We start from the raw sequence: 15972 nt of genomic DNA, 5'->3' as shown, positions 1-15972 counted from the left end.
TGTCTTGTGCTGACTTGACCACAAAATGTTTTCTTATCCGTTATTAACTGCAGCTTCATTTCTGTTGATGTGGTGTAGAGAACATCCCTCATCTAGATTATTAGCTCATCAGTCTGCAGTGATGTCATTAGATCCTCGTGGATTAATTGGCTGGATCTTCTTGTAGAACCTAAAGAGGACCTCTCACCACTCCTGACATGCCTGTTATAATAGCTTCATGCATTCCCCATGTAATAACAATTCTGGAGCCTCTATTCTTATGGCTCTATGTTGTGCCATTCCTGTATTATTCCTACTAGAAGTTATGAATTAATTACTAGCAGTCTGCAGTAAGGGTACAGAGGGGAGGTAACCAGTTGGGGGGGAGGGGGGTGTACCCGCACAGTCTGAAAATGGCAGCGCTGATTGGATAAAGTGAGTCCCACCCCCAACTGGTTACCTCCCCTCTGTACCCTTACTGCAGACTGCTAGCAATTCATTCATAACTTCTAGTAGAAATAATACAGGAATAGCACAACATAGAGCCATAAGAATAGATGCTCCAGAATTGTTATTACATGGGGAATGTATGAAGCTATTATAACAGACATGTCAGGAGCGGGGCAGGTCCTCTTTAATTGGGTTGGACACATTACTGTATACTTGAAGAGCTAATCACTACTGGAAAGAAATATTTTAGAACCAAAAATAAGAAGTCCCCAAGACCCCTAAGGGTCCATTCGCTAAACACTGACAGCGGCAATGTGCGTTTCGCATTTTGCAGACCGCACATTGCCGGCACTAAGAGAATATGCCTATTCTTGTCCGCTATTGCGGAGAAGAATAAGACATGTTCTATATTTTTTTCAGGATTGGAATTGCGGACCCGGAAGTGCGGGTCCGCAATTCCGGTTTGGGGCCGCACGTTGTGCAGCCCTGTAGAAATGTATGGGTCCGCAATTCCGTTCCGCAAAATGCGGAATGGAATTGTGGATGTGTGAATGGACCCTAATAGACATAACAAAGTTGGGCGTCAATAGCTAATTTCTAGGAACATTGGGCAACTGGCTGTAGCCTCCATTTAGGCCAGTTTCAGAAGCCGGAGTATTAGTCCATTTTAGCATTCATATTATGGAACCAATGGCTGGACCTCCAGTAGTTCTAAAAGGACAGGGGCTGACTTCATGAGACAGACTGTTTAATAGATAAGGAAACTGCAAGCTCTGCTCGCTAGTTATCCCTGCCATCTCGTAATACTGGGTTCATGGGTTCACCTCCGACTTGGTCAGTACCGTTCCGCATATGTACTGATATGTTATCCCGATGCTTGCATGAAATTGCTAGCACATTCCAAAAAAGTAGTCAGGTTATCTTAAGAAGGCTTAAAGGAAACCTGTCATGTGGGTATTTGTATATAATGAGTTATATTATAATCATTAACTATTAAAAAGTACCTTAGATGTATTCACTTACTGGTGTGACAGATGGTTACCTCATAATATACACACAAAGATGCCACATGCCACATGCTAATGAGCTGATTTGAGTCCAGCGTGATGTCTAACTTTGATAGAAGTCCAGCATTTTTTTTCATTCAGCGTTGTAGCCACTCCCCTATTCACTTGTTCAGAAGCTCAAAATCCCGCGCATGCGCGCTGTCTGATCAGTGTAATGACGCACATTCATAGCTGAAAGTAAACTGGGCGTGCGTCAGCTCATCCTCACTTCCGGTGGAGCAGCACAAGCAGGAGTTATTTGGCGGGTAAGCGTTCTCCTGCTTGACTTGTACTGTGCAGTGGGTGGGCAGCGGCCAGCCTCGCTGTTCACTCTCCCTGCTGCCCCACACCTTATTTGGTTTTGCATTTAGAACATTACACTAATCAGACAGCGCGCATGCGCGGGATTTGAGACTAGAATTCGTGGCCAGAAAAACAAAAAAAAGCTGTAGATGATAAAAGGGACGTGGTTTATTACGTCATTCATTCATTTCATTTTAATAATTGGCGGGAAAATGAATAACCGGGAATGCAAAGGTACTAAAAAAAAGGGGGAGGAATATACTATTGAAATTAGTAATTATAATAAGGGCTAGTTTGTTCCTGGGGTGATAAACACATGACAGGTTCCCGTTAAATATGTGTAAGATAAGGAAATTAGCACCATTAAATCCATACTTGTGGCTTGCCGATAAAAAATAAATAAAAAAGATCTGATACCCACCTTGGCGATACCACTGCCGTTCCAACATCACCTTGGTCCCCTCTGCGCTCCACTTCCTGCTTTTGTAACTGACATGGCGCTGAGTGGCTTTCCCAGTCATTTCCTGCAGTGCAAAGCATAGGAAGTGGAGAGCAGCGGGGTCCCAGGCACCATTAAAATAGCAGTGGCGGGGGATATAGGCGAGGTGAGTATAAGCACCTTTACCGTTTCGAACCATTGGCAGGCCATGGAGTATGGTTTTAATTGCACTGGTTTTGTCACGGATGGTGTAACAGAAAACTAGAAGACACAAATGAAGATCCGACTGACTTGATCCAAAACTAAGGAACCAACGGGTAAGCCCTGTAAGCCCTAGCTCTCTCCCTTAGCTGCTCAGCCTATGCAAAAATCTCAATGGTAGAAATTTGCATACCCTCGTTCCTCGACTGTATGACACCTGAACACCCTATAATAGTGAGGGGACACGACCACCGGCTCCCTACACTTAATACGGAGGGAGCAGGGTCACCTCGGATCAAGCAAACAGGAAAACAAAGATAAATGAACAGACTTATCTGTAGAAGCATCAGTTGTAGCATCCAGCATGCACACACTCCAGAAAGTTGTATAAACCGCAAAGTGATGCACTATGGGAGGGATTTAAAGGGATGCAATCAGTGCAACTAGATAACAGCTGAGAGAGGGAAACGAGATGACAAAACGAAAGCAAAACAAAAGAACCTCAAGCAGGAGGTTCTAAAGAACGTCTGTCAGAGTTTCACAGATGTCTGGCGGTGACAGGTTTACTGCGTTAAGCTGGGCATACAAGTTAAAGTAACATTGGCCATCTGACCATCTAATGTGTATTAAAGGGATACTACCATCAGATTGTTGTTTATGACCTATTAACGGCCTATATGTGAATCTTCTATGTCATGTGTTTGTTTTTCTGAATAGTGCAATGCTGTACTGTGCGCATCTTTATCTAGGTCTACCAAGAGAACAATAATGCTGTCATACGATTAACCAAATTCTACTAATCTACTATTATACTAACAGCATCTTCCCTTCACTGCAGCAGTAAACTGACAATGGGTTACTTATCTGTATAGGAGTTTTATCTCTATGCAGAAGAACAATATTTTGTATTTTATTTTTAGTCTACTGCTGAAATGAAATTTTTTTTAAAAAAAATTCTTAAAAAAAACCCCTTTCTAATGGAAGTGTTCCTTTCATCTCCAGATTTGGGGGTGGAATCAGGCAAGTTGAATTTTTATCAGACCTCCTCCTCTGTTCTGAAGGAAGATTTCTCCTCTCCAGACAGACAGATTGTCTATGCGTTTGGGGATGGAGGGGATCAGGAGGAATAACTATGGGGTGAACCTCTACAGTTCGAGGGACACAGGGTGCACAGATGTATGGACATGTTAGAGGTTTTCTGGGTGTTTAATATTAATGACCCCTGACACCCCTGCAGATTAGCTGCTTGTGGAGGCAGTGGCCCCCTCTTGTCTTACCAAGTACCACTCTGTCGTTTGGATAGTGGCTATGCATTGTATTGCAGCTCAGGTCCATTCACTTGAATAGGACTGAGCTGCTCCTAGGCCATGTAACTGATGAATGTGCCGTCACTGGCCTAGGAAGAGGATCGGAGGGGATCCCGGGAGTTGGACCTCTACCGATCAGATGTTGATGACCTCTCCTGGGGACAGGCCATCAGAGTTAAACACCCAGAAAACCCCTTTTAATGCTGTATAAATGATGTGGATTGCTTTTAACGACTATTCGTAATTAAGAACGTCCCAGTGTTGCTAAATCTCAGTTTATTCCCTCTGCAGGTAAAGAAGGCCTTTTTCGCACTGGTAGCTAATGGCGTAAGAGCTGCTCCGTTATGGGAGACGAAAAACCAGAGTTTTGTAGGTGAGCTCCAGTCCAGCATTCTCCTTTTGGCTGCAGTTATATCCGTTCTGCATTAGTTCTTTCTTTGGACAAATTTTTTTTTACTTTTCTTTTTCTTTTTTTTTTTTTTATAAATTTTTTTGCACGTAAGTTGAACTAATGATGCACAGAAGAATTTTCTTGGCATAATAACTGGATCGTTCTGTGACAATTTATCACACTTGATGCGCTGACACTCAGCCTTAGGCCCCATTCAAACGAATTTATTTTTGGTCTGCATCTGATCCGCATTTTTTTGTGGACTAGGTGCAGACCCATTCATTTCAATTGGGCTGTTAAAAAAAAAAAAAAAAATACGGACAGCACACCATGTGCACTCTGCATCCATATGTCCATTCTGCAATCCCGCGAAGAAGATAGAACGTGTCCTATTCTTGTCCGTTAGGCATTTTTGCAATGGGTCTGTAAAAAACAAACAAAGAAAAATGGATGCAACACGGACATCACACGAATGTCATCCATATTTTTTGCTGACCGCAAAATACATACGGATGCGTGAATGAACCCTAAGCCTTTTTTTCCCACGTGCCCTGGCACAACGCCTGAAAGGCATACAGCTGAGTGCACGGCACCACAGGGTAAAAATGTCTTGCTTACTGATCATATTTCCGTGTTAAAGAAAAGCTTTTGTGCCGGTTTTTATACATGATGATAATTGGACGATCATCCTCTTTAGCTGACATTTTCTATAATGGTACTAAATAATAATATGGCTTTTTTTCTGTTACTGGCTGTTTTTGGAGGGCCCATAACTGGGTTTTGGGGTCTGGCGGCTGTTTATCAGGGGCTCTTCTGGGATTGGACACCGTGCAGCAGTTATTTCTCCAGAAAGATTTTGTCTTGCGGATCTGAATCCGAGGCTGCAGTTCAGTGTAGTGTGACCTTTGCTTTAAGGCAAGGCTTTTCTCTCTGCCTTTTTTGGGCACATTTAGTTTACAGAGGAGGAGGCAGGTCCCATACTGTCCCACTAACGACGAGAGCTGTGTACACCGGAGAGACGCAGAAACGATACAAGCGCACCAGGGGGGCTTCCAGAAGCCAAGCTGTCCTAAATCAGCTCGAAGGGAAGCCTGCAATGGGAAACCAGCTTCCCCTGTGTAATAGTGCAGAACAATGGTAAAAAATATCTTCTCCTCATTATTGAAGTTATTGGGCCGAGCATGGGTTTCATCAAGAGGTCTTTCAGTTTCCTCACAGAACTATATAGAAAGTTACCAGGCCAAAGTGAGGAGCTGCTAATTTCATATGTCGCTGCACATCTGTGGGGTGTAAACTGCTGCTATGGAGACCGAGTTAAATACCGCTCTCCTCTGATCTGGAATGTAGGTTTGGAGAGGTCCTTGGAAAAAGATGTTGATAAAAGACGTCTATATAAAAATAACTCCCTCTCAAAGGCCAAGACGGCTCACATAGTATAGCATATAGTTAGTTGTCTTTTACCCTGAGGCTTGGAGCGTGCAACCCCCTGGCTCAGGCTTGGAGCGTGCAACCCCCTGGCTCAGGCTTGGAGCGTGCAACCCCCTGGCTCAGGCTTGGAGCGTGCAACCCCCTGGCTCAGGCTTGGAGCGTGCAACCCCCTGGCTCAGGCTTGGAGCGTGCAACCCCCTGGCTCAGGCTTGGAGCGTGCAACCCCCTGGCTCAGGCTTGGAGCGTGCAACCCCCTGGCTCAGGCTTGGAGCGTGCACCCCGCCCCCCCCCCCCCCGCCCCCCCGACTCAGGCTCAGAGCTTGCCTGATACCCTGCCCCACTGATAGTAAGCAGTGCCTTATCTCTGTGCAGGATAAGGCCTCCTTAGGCTAGGGCTAAAAGACCCTAAACTGTACTGTTGTGGCATATCAATCTGTAAATATCACCAGTCCTGCCCCCTGCTGCTGCGGAGGCCCCCGGCGGCTCATGTATGGGCTATGTAAATACTCCATATCCACGGTCTCCATATCCATAGGATGCAGGATGGCGATGGTCGTGTGATTTAGCCAATGCTTTCTCTCGCTGTTGCCAACCACATCCTTTTGAACAGTAACATGCGCAGATACAGTTGGGTTATTTTTGCATCAAGTAAAAAGGTTGGATACAGTCAGGGATACACTAGTTTCTTTTCATTGTAGTGTAAAAATGCCCGTACACTAATGAGTAAAGTCGGCCAAACCTGACTATTTTGGCTGGACTGGCAGACTATCTTATGTGTGTGGGGGCGTGATGTTGGATGGGGACTGATGGATCGGTCATGCAAAATTTCTGCGACTGATCCTTTTGATCACAAGGGAGATAAGCCACTGCCAGAGCCCCTTAGGTTCCGATGTTCAGGCAGGACAAGCGCCGATCAACACCATCCGTGATAGTCGGCGCCCATTACACAGGTCGATACATAGGGAATGGGGAAGAAAGCATTGTTACTGCAGTCGTTCTTCCCCCCCATTCAGGTCTATTGATTATTGGCAGGACGTTCCTGATTACACAGAGAGATATGCTGCCGATATTCGGGCATCTGTCGTCCTGAAGGATGCAAATCAGAGCTTGCTCGTTTATCGGCTGATTGGAGGCACAATTATATTGGCTAATTCTAGGGAATGAGCACCCTATGAACACTCCCCAACAATTGGCCCCGAAAATCATCCAGTATAATAGCACCTTTACTCCCCATTGAGCCATGTGTGCATGTATATGGGGCAGGTGGAAGGAATAGTGGTCAGTGGACAGCCAGTGATTGTTTAGGGTCATGTTTAGGCCTCAGAGGGGCCATTAGTCAAAGTGTTAATTAATCTTATTTCCATAATTGGCCTCAGTTCTAGTGCTTGGCAAGAGGAATACAACATTGTATTTTGAGGTTTCGTTATGTCGAACATCTAGACCCTGTGTTGTTGACGAACATGTTAGATTACATAGGTATGAAGCCAAGTATATACATTGACCACGGGATAGCATGAACTGTACAGAACATGAACAAGACCTCCACTAGTCAGTACAGCCCTGAACTTTACAGCTGAGATGCTGAATTAAAGGGAACCTTTCACATTTAAAGGGGTTGTCTCACTTCAGCAAATGGTGTTTATCATGTAGAGAAAGTTAGTACAAAGCACTTACTAATTTGTTGCGATTGTCCATATTGTTTCTTTTGCTGACTAAATTAATTTTTTTCATCACACTATACACCAATTGCTTCCATGGTTAGGACCACCCTACAATCCAGCAGTGGTGGCTGTGCTTGCACACTATAGGAAAAAGCGCTGGATTATGCACACTTCTGCCGCCCCAGCCACCAGAGAAGCCGATGCTTTTCCTATAGTATGCAAGCACGACCACCGTTGCTGGATTGCAGGGTGGTCGTAACCCCTGGATAATGTGATAGAAAAGTTAATCCAGCCAGCAAAGGAGACAATATGGGCAATCACAGTACATTAGAAAGTGGCTTGTATTAACTTTTTCAATATTCAAAGTGCCATTTGCTGATGTGAGACAACCCCTTTAACATGCTGATTGACCGTCAGGCAGCGTGATGCAGAGCAGGACGAGCGAAGAAGATTGAAATATAAAATACAGTACAGACCAAAATTTTGGACACACCTTCTCATTCAAAGAGTTTTCTTTATTTTCATGACTATGAAGGCATCAAAACTATGAATTAACACATGTGGAATTATATACATAACAAACAAGTGTGAAACAACTGAAAATATGTAATATTCTAGGTTCTTCAAAGTAGCCACCTTTTGCTTTGATTACTGCTCTGCACACTCTTGGCATTCTCTTGATGAGCTTCAAGAGGTAGTCCCCTGAAATGGTCTTCCAACAGTCTTGAAGGAGTTCCCAGAGATGCTTAGCACTTGTTGGCCCTTTTGCCTTCACTCTGCGGTCCAGCTCACCCCAAACCATCTCGATTGGGTTCAGGTCCGGTGACTGTGGAGGCCAGGTCATCTGGCGCAGCACCCCATCACTCTCCTTCATGGTCAAATAGCCCTTACTTTCAAAGTTTTCCCAATTTTTCGGCTGACTGACTGACCTTCATTTCTTAAAGTAATGATGGGCACTCGTTTTTCTTTACTTAGCTGCTTTTTTCTTGCCATAATACCAATTCTAACAGTCTATTCAGTAGGACTATCAGCTGTGTATCCAACTGACCTCTCCTCAACGCAACTGATGGTCCCAACCCCATTTATAAGGCAAGAAATCCCACTTATTAAACCTGACAGGGCACACCTGTGAAGTGAAAACCATTTCAGGGGACTACCTCTTGAAGCTCATCAAGAGAATGCCAAGAGTGTGCAAAGCAGTAATCAAAGCAAAAGGTGGCTACTTTGAAGAACCTAGAATATGACATATTTTCAGTTGTTTCACACTTGTTTGTTATGTATATAATTCCACATGTGTTAATTCATAGTTTTGATGCCTTCAGTGTGAATCTACAATTTTCATAGTCATGAAAATAAAAAAAACTCTTTGAATGAGAAGGTGTGTCCAAACTTTTGGTCTGTACTGTGTGTGTGTGTGTGTGTGTGTGTATATATAATATATATATATATATATATATATATGTATATATATATAGAGAACAAAGAAGTAGGACTGCACTCCAAGATAGTGATAAAATCAGCAAGTGGTTTATTCACCCATAATATGGCAAGTCTTGCGACGTTTCGGCTCACAAGAGCCTTCCTCAAGCATGGTAACAGTGAAAGTGAGAGCATTATAAAGGCATTTACAAAGTGTCCAACCCATAAGGGTGTGGTTACAATCAATTACAATTGCAAACATACGATGCATAGCAATACAAATAAAGTGCATGTGCATAAAGTGAGCAGTGGTATACAATTCATGACTAAGGGATGCCATCCCTACAAAGTGTATTAAAATGTATGTGATACTTCATCTAAGCTAAAATCACAATTATATAGGTGATAATATGATGAAGGTGGATCACAGAAGTCAAACCGTAGGAAGCAATGGGGCCCGCACATACCATGGCGCTCTTTGTGCGTCTCCAGGTCCTCATTGCGCATGACCACACTGACATCATCCGATGCATCACAGTGTAAAGGTCAAGCGCTCGCGCTCTGCCTGGGTCGACATGAGAGCGCCATTTTACATAAGGGAAATACACCTAAAGGTTACGTACAGGTTATCTATTTAACTGTTGTCCACACGGAACAATCATATCTCCGACCGCTGCAGGGATCTCCTACATATATCAGCAAATGGACAGGGGTCCCGTCCAAATGGGCGGGACACCTGACCAAGGCGCCACTACAAGCACAATTGCCAAAAAAATAGCAGTCGTAGAGGGATGATCCCTCGATCGTACCAACATCCTTATCTTGTTAAAATATAATGACATATCTGGAGTAACGCATTAATAAAAGAACGCTGATGTCCACCTCGGGTCGCATAGCTTCCAAAGGGTCTGATTCTAGGATCCACATCCAATTTAGTGAAAATATAAAATCCTAAAAAGCAGAGAAAAAATATTTTAGTTTCAAAATAGATCTTTTTCATAATTGTAGATAAATCTTTCACGGTTATCAAGCACCAATATACAAAAATGAGAAAGACAAAGCGCAAACATGCCAAGGGACCGGGGGTCAGCCACAGATCCTAGGTCTCTCACCTGAACTCAATATTGAGACCCCTGGGATGCAGGCTATCCAGATCATATATCCAGCGTAACTCTCTTTTCTTCAAGAGTGTCAGGCGATCACCACCTCTTCTAGGAAGCCTGACCTGATCAATGATCCAGCATCTTAGATCACGCTCGGAGTGTCCGAGGGATCCAAAATGTCTGGACACTGGTAGGTCAGTACGTTTCTTCCTTATTGAATTCATGTGGTTATTCAACCTTACTTTCAATTCTGTGGAAGTTTCCCCGACATATAATAGGTTACAGGGACAAGCCAACACATAAACTACATATGACGAGGAACAGTTTAGATGGAACTTTATCGGATACTCTTTGTTGGTAAGCGGGTGTGTGAAAGATCTAGTTTTACATATATATCGACAATTGACACAACCGAGACACGGATAACATCCAAGTCCCGGCTGTGTCAATGTCCGCTGTATGCTGGTTTTCTTTGGACCTGCATCCGCTCTGACCAAGTGGTCTTTAAGATTTTTGTTTTTACGGTACGATAAAAGGGGCGGAAGCTTAAACTCTGGTACATCTTTAATAGACCTGCTGAGGATACTCCAGTTGTCCTTCAGGATACGTCCTATCTCCATACTACATCCAGAATAAGTGGACATAAATGGTATCCTCTGAGTTTTTTTAGAGGTGGTATGTGTTATTTCAGTATTTATATGTAGGATTTTGTTCTTATGTGCATCTAATAATCTGCGAGGATAACCCGTTACCCTACGTTGGACCTTGCACCCACATGCTGGCTGGTGCTCCCACTGGACTTTTTCTTCTCTATGTATATATATATATATATATATATATATATATATATATATATATATTATAATTTAAAAAAAAAAAAAAATTTTTTGTAAAGATTCAGCATAACATAAAAATTATTGATCTAAAATTGTGCTTTTTTGGATTTAGGAGTCCAGTGGGCAGTCTGATTCACTCATTCATAATGTTCCCTGTGTGACTTTGCACATAAGAGATCGCGTTCAGTTACGGAATACAGTAGGCTCGTCCACTGGACTATATAGCAATCTTCTCATTGCCCTATCTCACTGCCCTATAACATGCCGCCTGCAGAAAAGACTACATTTTCCATGTGTCTCCCTTTAATGTGTCTCCCTTTAAATGGGAAAAGAGGTTCCGCTAATTCATATTGTGCTTTATTTCAGGTATGTTAACAATTACAGACTTCATCAATATATTGCATCGATACTACAAGTCTCCAATGGTAAGTACCATCCCTTGCTCTATTTAGTGGCTCGCCCCCACCCCAGCTCATAGCAGTGCTCTTGGATTTTAAAGCGTTTTGAGAAATTCGAGCTTTTATACAACCTGTGATAGGAAGATTGTCACCACTACTGACCATTCAATCGCACCACAGATTCCGCAGTCTTCTACACTGGAGCAGATCCTCTTGAAACATCAGTGGAAGAGCCTGCAGCCAGTCAGCTGGTCTTGTTAGCACAACCCAGATTGCGGAATCGGCAGCGCAACAGAGTTGAAAGTAGTTGTGAAAGTCATTCTTCCACAAGTTGTTTGACAGCTAGAATTTAGTCAGAGCCCTGGGGAGCCTAAAAGCAAAGTAGCTTCCTGCTAGTCAAGCCATATGATTGCAGGTTTCACTCATCTGCTTCTGTAACTTCCATAGAACTGTATGTAGGAGCATCATGTACTCCTCACTGCAGCTGTGTTGGTAGTGGGATTGGGGTTTCTCGTTCTAGCAATTGGTCCACTGATCCATTGGAAAGGTGATAAGATAGGCTACATGACTGGGTGAGAGCATCTCCAAAATAGCAGGTCTTGCGGGGGTGTCCCTAGTATGCATTCGTTATTACTTAAGGTGCCCATGGTAAATTGATGTATATGGAGAGCAAAGGTTGACCACATGGTCTAATCCCTCAGAAGAGCTAGTATAGCATAAATTGCTAAAAAAAAAAGTTACTGCTGCCTATGATAGAAGGGTGTCAGATCAGACAGGGCATCACTACTTGCGTAGCCAGAGATGGGTCAGAGTGCCCATGCTGACCCCTGTCCGCTACCTAAAGCTCCTACAAATGGGCAAGTATCAGAATTGGACCATGGATCAATGGAAGATGGTGGCCTGGTCTGATGGATTATGTTTTCTTTTACATCATGTGGACGGCAGGGTGTGTGTTGCTTATTTGGGAAGAGATGGCACCAGGATGGGAAGAAGACAGGTTGGTGGAGGCAGAGTATTGCCCTTGGTATTGTTACATAGTAACATAGTACATAAGGCCGAAAAAAGACATTTGTCCATCCAGTTCGGCCTGTCATCCTGCAAGTTGATCCAGAGGAAGGCAAAAAAAAAAACTGAGGTAGAAGCCAATTTTCCCCACTTTAGGGGAATAAAAAATTCCTTCTCGATGACAATCAGAATAACTCCCTGGATCAACGACCCCTCTCTAGTAGCAATAGCCTGTAATATTATTACACTCCAGAAATACATCCAGGCCCCTCTTGAATTCCTTTATTGTACTCACCATCACCAGCTCCTCAGGCAGAGAGTTCCATAGTCTAACTGCTCTTACCGTAAAGAATCCTTCTCTATGTTTGTGTACAAACCTTCTTTCCTCCAGACGCAGAGGATGTCCCCTCGTCACAGTCCTGGGAATAAATAGATGATGGGAGAGATCTCTGTACTGACCCCTGATATATTTATACATAGTAATTAGATCTCCCCTCAGTCGTCTTTTTTTCTAAAGTGAATAACCCTAATTTTGATAATCTTTCAGGGTACTGTAGGTGCCCCATTCCAGTTATTACTTTAGTTGCCCTCCTCTGGACCCTCTCCAGCTCTGCTATGTCTACCTTGTTCACAGTAGCCGAGAACTGTACACAGTACTCCATGTGTGGTCTGACTAGTGATTTGTAAAGTAGTAGGACTATGTTCTCCTCACGGGCATCTATGCCCCCTTTGATGAAACCCATTATCTTATTGGCCTTGGCAGCAGCTGCCTGACACTGTTTTTTGCAGCTTAGTTTGCTGTTTATTAAAATTCCTAGATCCTTTTCCAGGTCAGTGTTACCAAGTGTTTTACCATTTAGTATGTACGGGTGACTTGCATTATTCCTTTCCATGTGCATAACTTTACATTTGTCAGTGTTAAACCTCATCTGCCACTTATCTGCCCAAGCCTCCAATCTATCCAGATCCCTCTGTAGCAGTATACTGTCCTCTTCCGTGTCAATTACTTTACACAGTTTAGTGTCATCTGCGAAAATTGATACTTTACTATGCAAGCCTTCTACAAGATCATTAATAAATATATTGAAGAGAATAGGGCCCAATACTGACCGCTGAGGTACTCCACTAGTGACAGTGACCCAATCTGAGTGTGTACTGTTAATAACCACCCTCTGTTTTCTATCATTGAGCCAGTTACTTACCCACATACAGACGTTTTCTCCCAGTCCGAGCATTCTCATTTTATATACTAACCTTTTATGTGGTACAGTGTCAAATGCTTTGGAGAAGTCCAGATATACGACATCCATTGAGTCGCCGCGGTCAAGTCTAGAACTTACCTCCTCATAGAAACTGATTAAATAGTTTGACATGACCGATCCCTTATGAAGCCATGCTGATATGGCGTTATTTGCTTATTTCCGTTGAGATGCTCCAACATAGCATCTCTCCGAAAACTTTCAAACAGTTTACCCACAACAGATGTTACTTACCGGCCTATAGTATCCAGGCTCTGTTTTTGGACCCTTTTTGAATATTGGCACCACATTTGCTATGCACCAATCCTGTGGGACACTCCCTGTCAATATAGAGTCCGCAAATATCAGAAATAAGGGTCTGGCTATGACATTACTTAATTCCCTCAGGATACAGGGGTGTATGCCATCCGGTCCTGGGGATTTGTCTATTACAAGTCACTGATGTACTTCTTCCTGGGTCAGACAGGACACTTTTAATGGGGAATTTATTTTTACATTCTGCATGTCATCTGACAGTTTATTTTCCTCTGAATACATTGGAGAAAAAAATATTTAACAGCTTTGCTTTCTCCTCGTCGCTCTTTGCGACTCCCCCCTCATTACTCTTTAAAGGGCCGACACCTTCAGAGTTAGACTTTTTAACATTTATATAATTGAAGAACATTTTAGGGTTAGTTTTACTCTTTTTGGCAATTAATCTCTCGGTCTCTAGTTTGGCCGTTTTTATTTGTTTTTTACATGTAATATTTTTTTCCTTATAGTTTTTCAGTGCTTCCGTGCTACCCTCCTGTTTTAGTTATTTATATGCTTTCTTTTTGTCATTTATTGCTTTCTTTACAGTTCTGTTTATCCACATTGGTTTCTTTTTGTTCCTTAACCTTTTATTCCCATACGGTATGTACCTCTCACAATGAGCTTTTAGGATGCTTTTAAAGATATCCCATTTTGTGGCTGTATTTTCTATTTTTGAGGACTTTGTCCCAGTTAGTTAGGCCTATGGCCTCTCTTAGTTGGCAAAATTTAGCTTTTTTGAAGTTTGGTATTTTTGTTCCTCCCTGTAGAAACGCTCTTTTGAATGATAATTGGAAGGTTATTACTTTATGGTCACTATTTCCCAGGTGTCCACCAACCTGCACATCTGTTGTTCTGTCAGGCCTATTGGTTAATACTAAGTCCAGTATGGCCGTCCCTCTAGTCGGGTCCTGAACCAGTTGGGAAAGGTAATTGTCTTTGGTTATTGCCAAGAACCTGTTATATACAGGTTTCAGTTTCCCAGTCTATATCTGGGTAGTTGAAGTCCCCCATAATAACCACCTCATTATGATTTGCCACCTCGTCTTATCTCGTTTAGTAGCAGATTTTCTGTGGACTCTGGTATATTAGGTGGTTTATAGTAAACTCCTATTAGTAATTTATTATTGTTTTTACCTCCATGTATCTCTACCCACAGTGACTCCACATGTTCATGTCCCTTAGTTATATATTCCCGGAGTGTTCTTTTAGGTAAACCTAGGTCCTGAAATGAATGTGAATGTGACTTTTATGTGTACCACGTACCTAATCATTGTACAGGCCAAGTACACCCCATGATGAAAGTGGCCTCTTTCAGCAGGATAATGCACCTTGCAAACATTATTCAGGAATGGTTTGAGGAACAAGAGTTTAAGGTGTTGACTTGGCCTTCAAATTCCCCAGATCTCCATCTAATCTAGCGTCTGTGGGAAGTGCTGGTAAAAAAAAAAGTTTTGAACCATGGTGGCACCACCTCACAGCGTCTTGTGGAATCCACGCATCAGAGCTTTATTTGGTGGCACAAGGACGTACACAATATTAGGCAGGTGGTCTTTGCTATGGCTGGTGTAAGTGAAACCAAAGAGTCATTGTACTTTATACATTCATTTTATTTTATTTGGTTCTTTTCATTGAGATCACATATAATTATTGGAAATCTCCCCATCACGGTCTCCAGACCTGTCACATTTGCACCTGTGAACTTGTGCCTCTGGGACTAGTACACGAGGGGAAGACGTGTTGTTGAATGGTTTGTCTGTACAGCCGTGCAGAACATGATGCTACTGTATAGACTGGAAGTGAATTTGCATCTGTCACGTGTTTCTCACTACAGGTACAGATATATGAATTAGAGGAGCACAAGATAGAGACCTGGAGGGGTAAGGACATTGTCATCATTAACTCTCTCAATTTGTTGTTGACTTTTTTTTTTTTTGCTTTTAATCTTGTAATGTGATTCCTTCTGCATTTATATCTAATCAAAAGACTATTTGAACAAGCACGTCCCTCGCACTGCATTTATTAACACATTTAGTGAATATAATTGCAGTAACCGCAAAATAAGTGTGAAAAAAGAAGTGTTTAATGAGTAATGTCTATAAAGGAGGATTCTTCCACTGTAAAGTATACTGTGATCATCTAGATAGTGCCCGGCCATTCATTGTGTTTGTTTCTAACTTTACCTTGTTTCTGCAGAATTGTATTTGCAAGAAACCTTCAAGCCTTTGGTGAATATAACTCCAGATGCAAGGTAGGGCTGTAGATGAATGGGATTGCAGTTGTGCAGGTGTCTTCGAGGACATGCACGCTGTCATTTTGCCTGTACCAGTGTTACTGGTGCCGGTTATCAGCGTCACACAGATACCAGTTCTGATGGGCTATAAAGTGACAGCCCCTATGAATGCCATGTCCTACACTGACAGAGTCTGTCAGCAGTCTTGAGATGCCAAACTGCT

General features: G+C 42.7%; 1 protein-coding gene across 3 annotated transcripts in view; it reads left to right on the top strand.

Annotated features, from left to right (window-relative positions):
• Positions 1 to 15972, top strand: part of PRKAG2 (protein kinase AMP-activated non-catalytic subunit gamma 2) — a 415068-nt gene that overhangs the window by 380747 nt on the left and 18349 nt on the right. For all 3 annotated transcript variants that reach the window (XM_040434116.1, XM_040434117.1, XM_040434118.1), the window contains 4 exons: positions 4017 to 4098; positions 10930 to 10988; positions 15351 to 15396; positions 15713 to 15767. In XM_040434116.1, the coding sequence (XP_040290050.1) occupies positions 4017 to 4098; positions 10930 to 10988; positions 15351 to 15396; positions 15713 to 15767 (242 nt within the window). The remainder of the gene's footprint in view (positions 1 to 4016; positions 4099 to 10929; positions 10989 to 15350; positions 15397 to 15712; positions 15768 to 15972) is intronic.

Source organism: Bufo bufo, chromosome 5 (assembly GCF_905171765.1).
Source record: "Bufo bufo chromosome 5, aBufBuf1.1, whole genome shotgun sequence".
NCBI lineage: Eukaryota > Metazoa > Chordata > Amphibia > Anura > Bufonidae > Bufo > Bufo bufo.
This window is presented reverse-complemented; position numbering and strand designations above follow the sequence as displayed.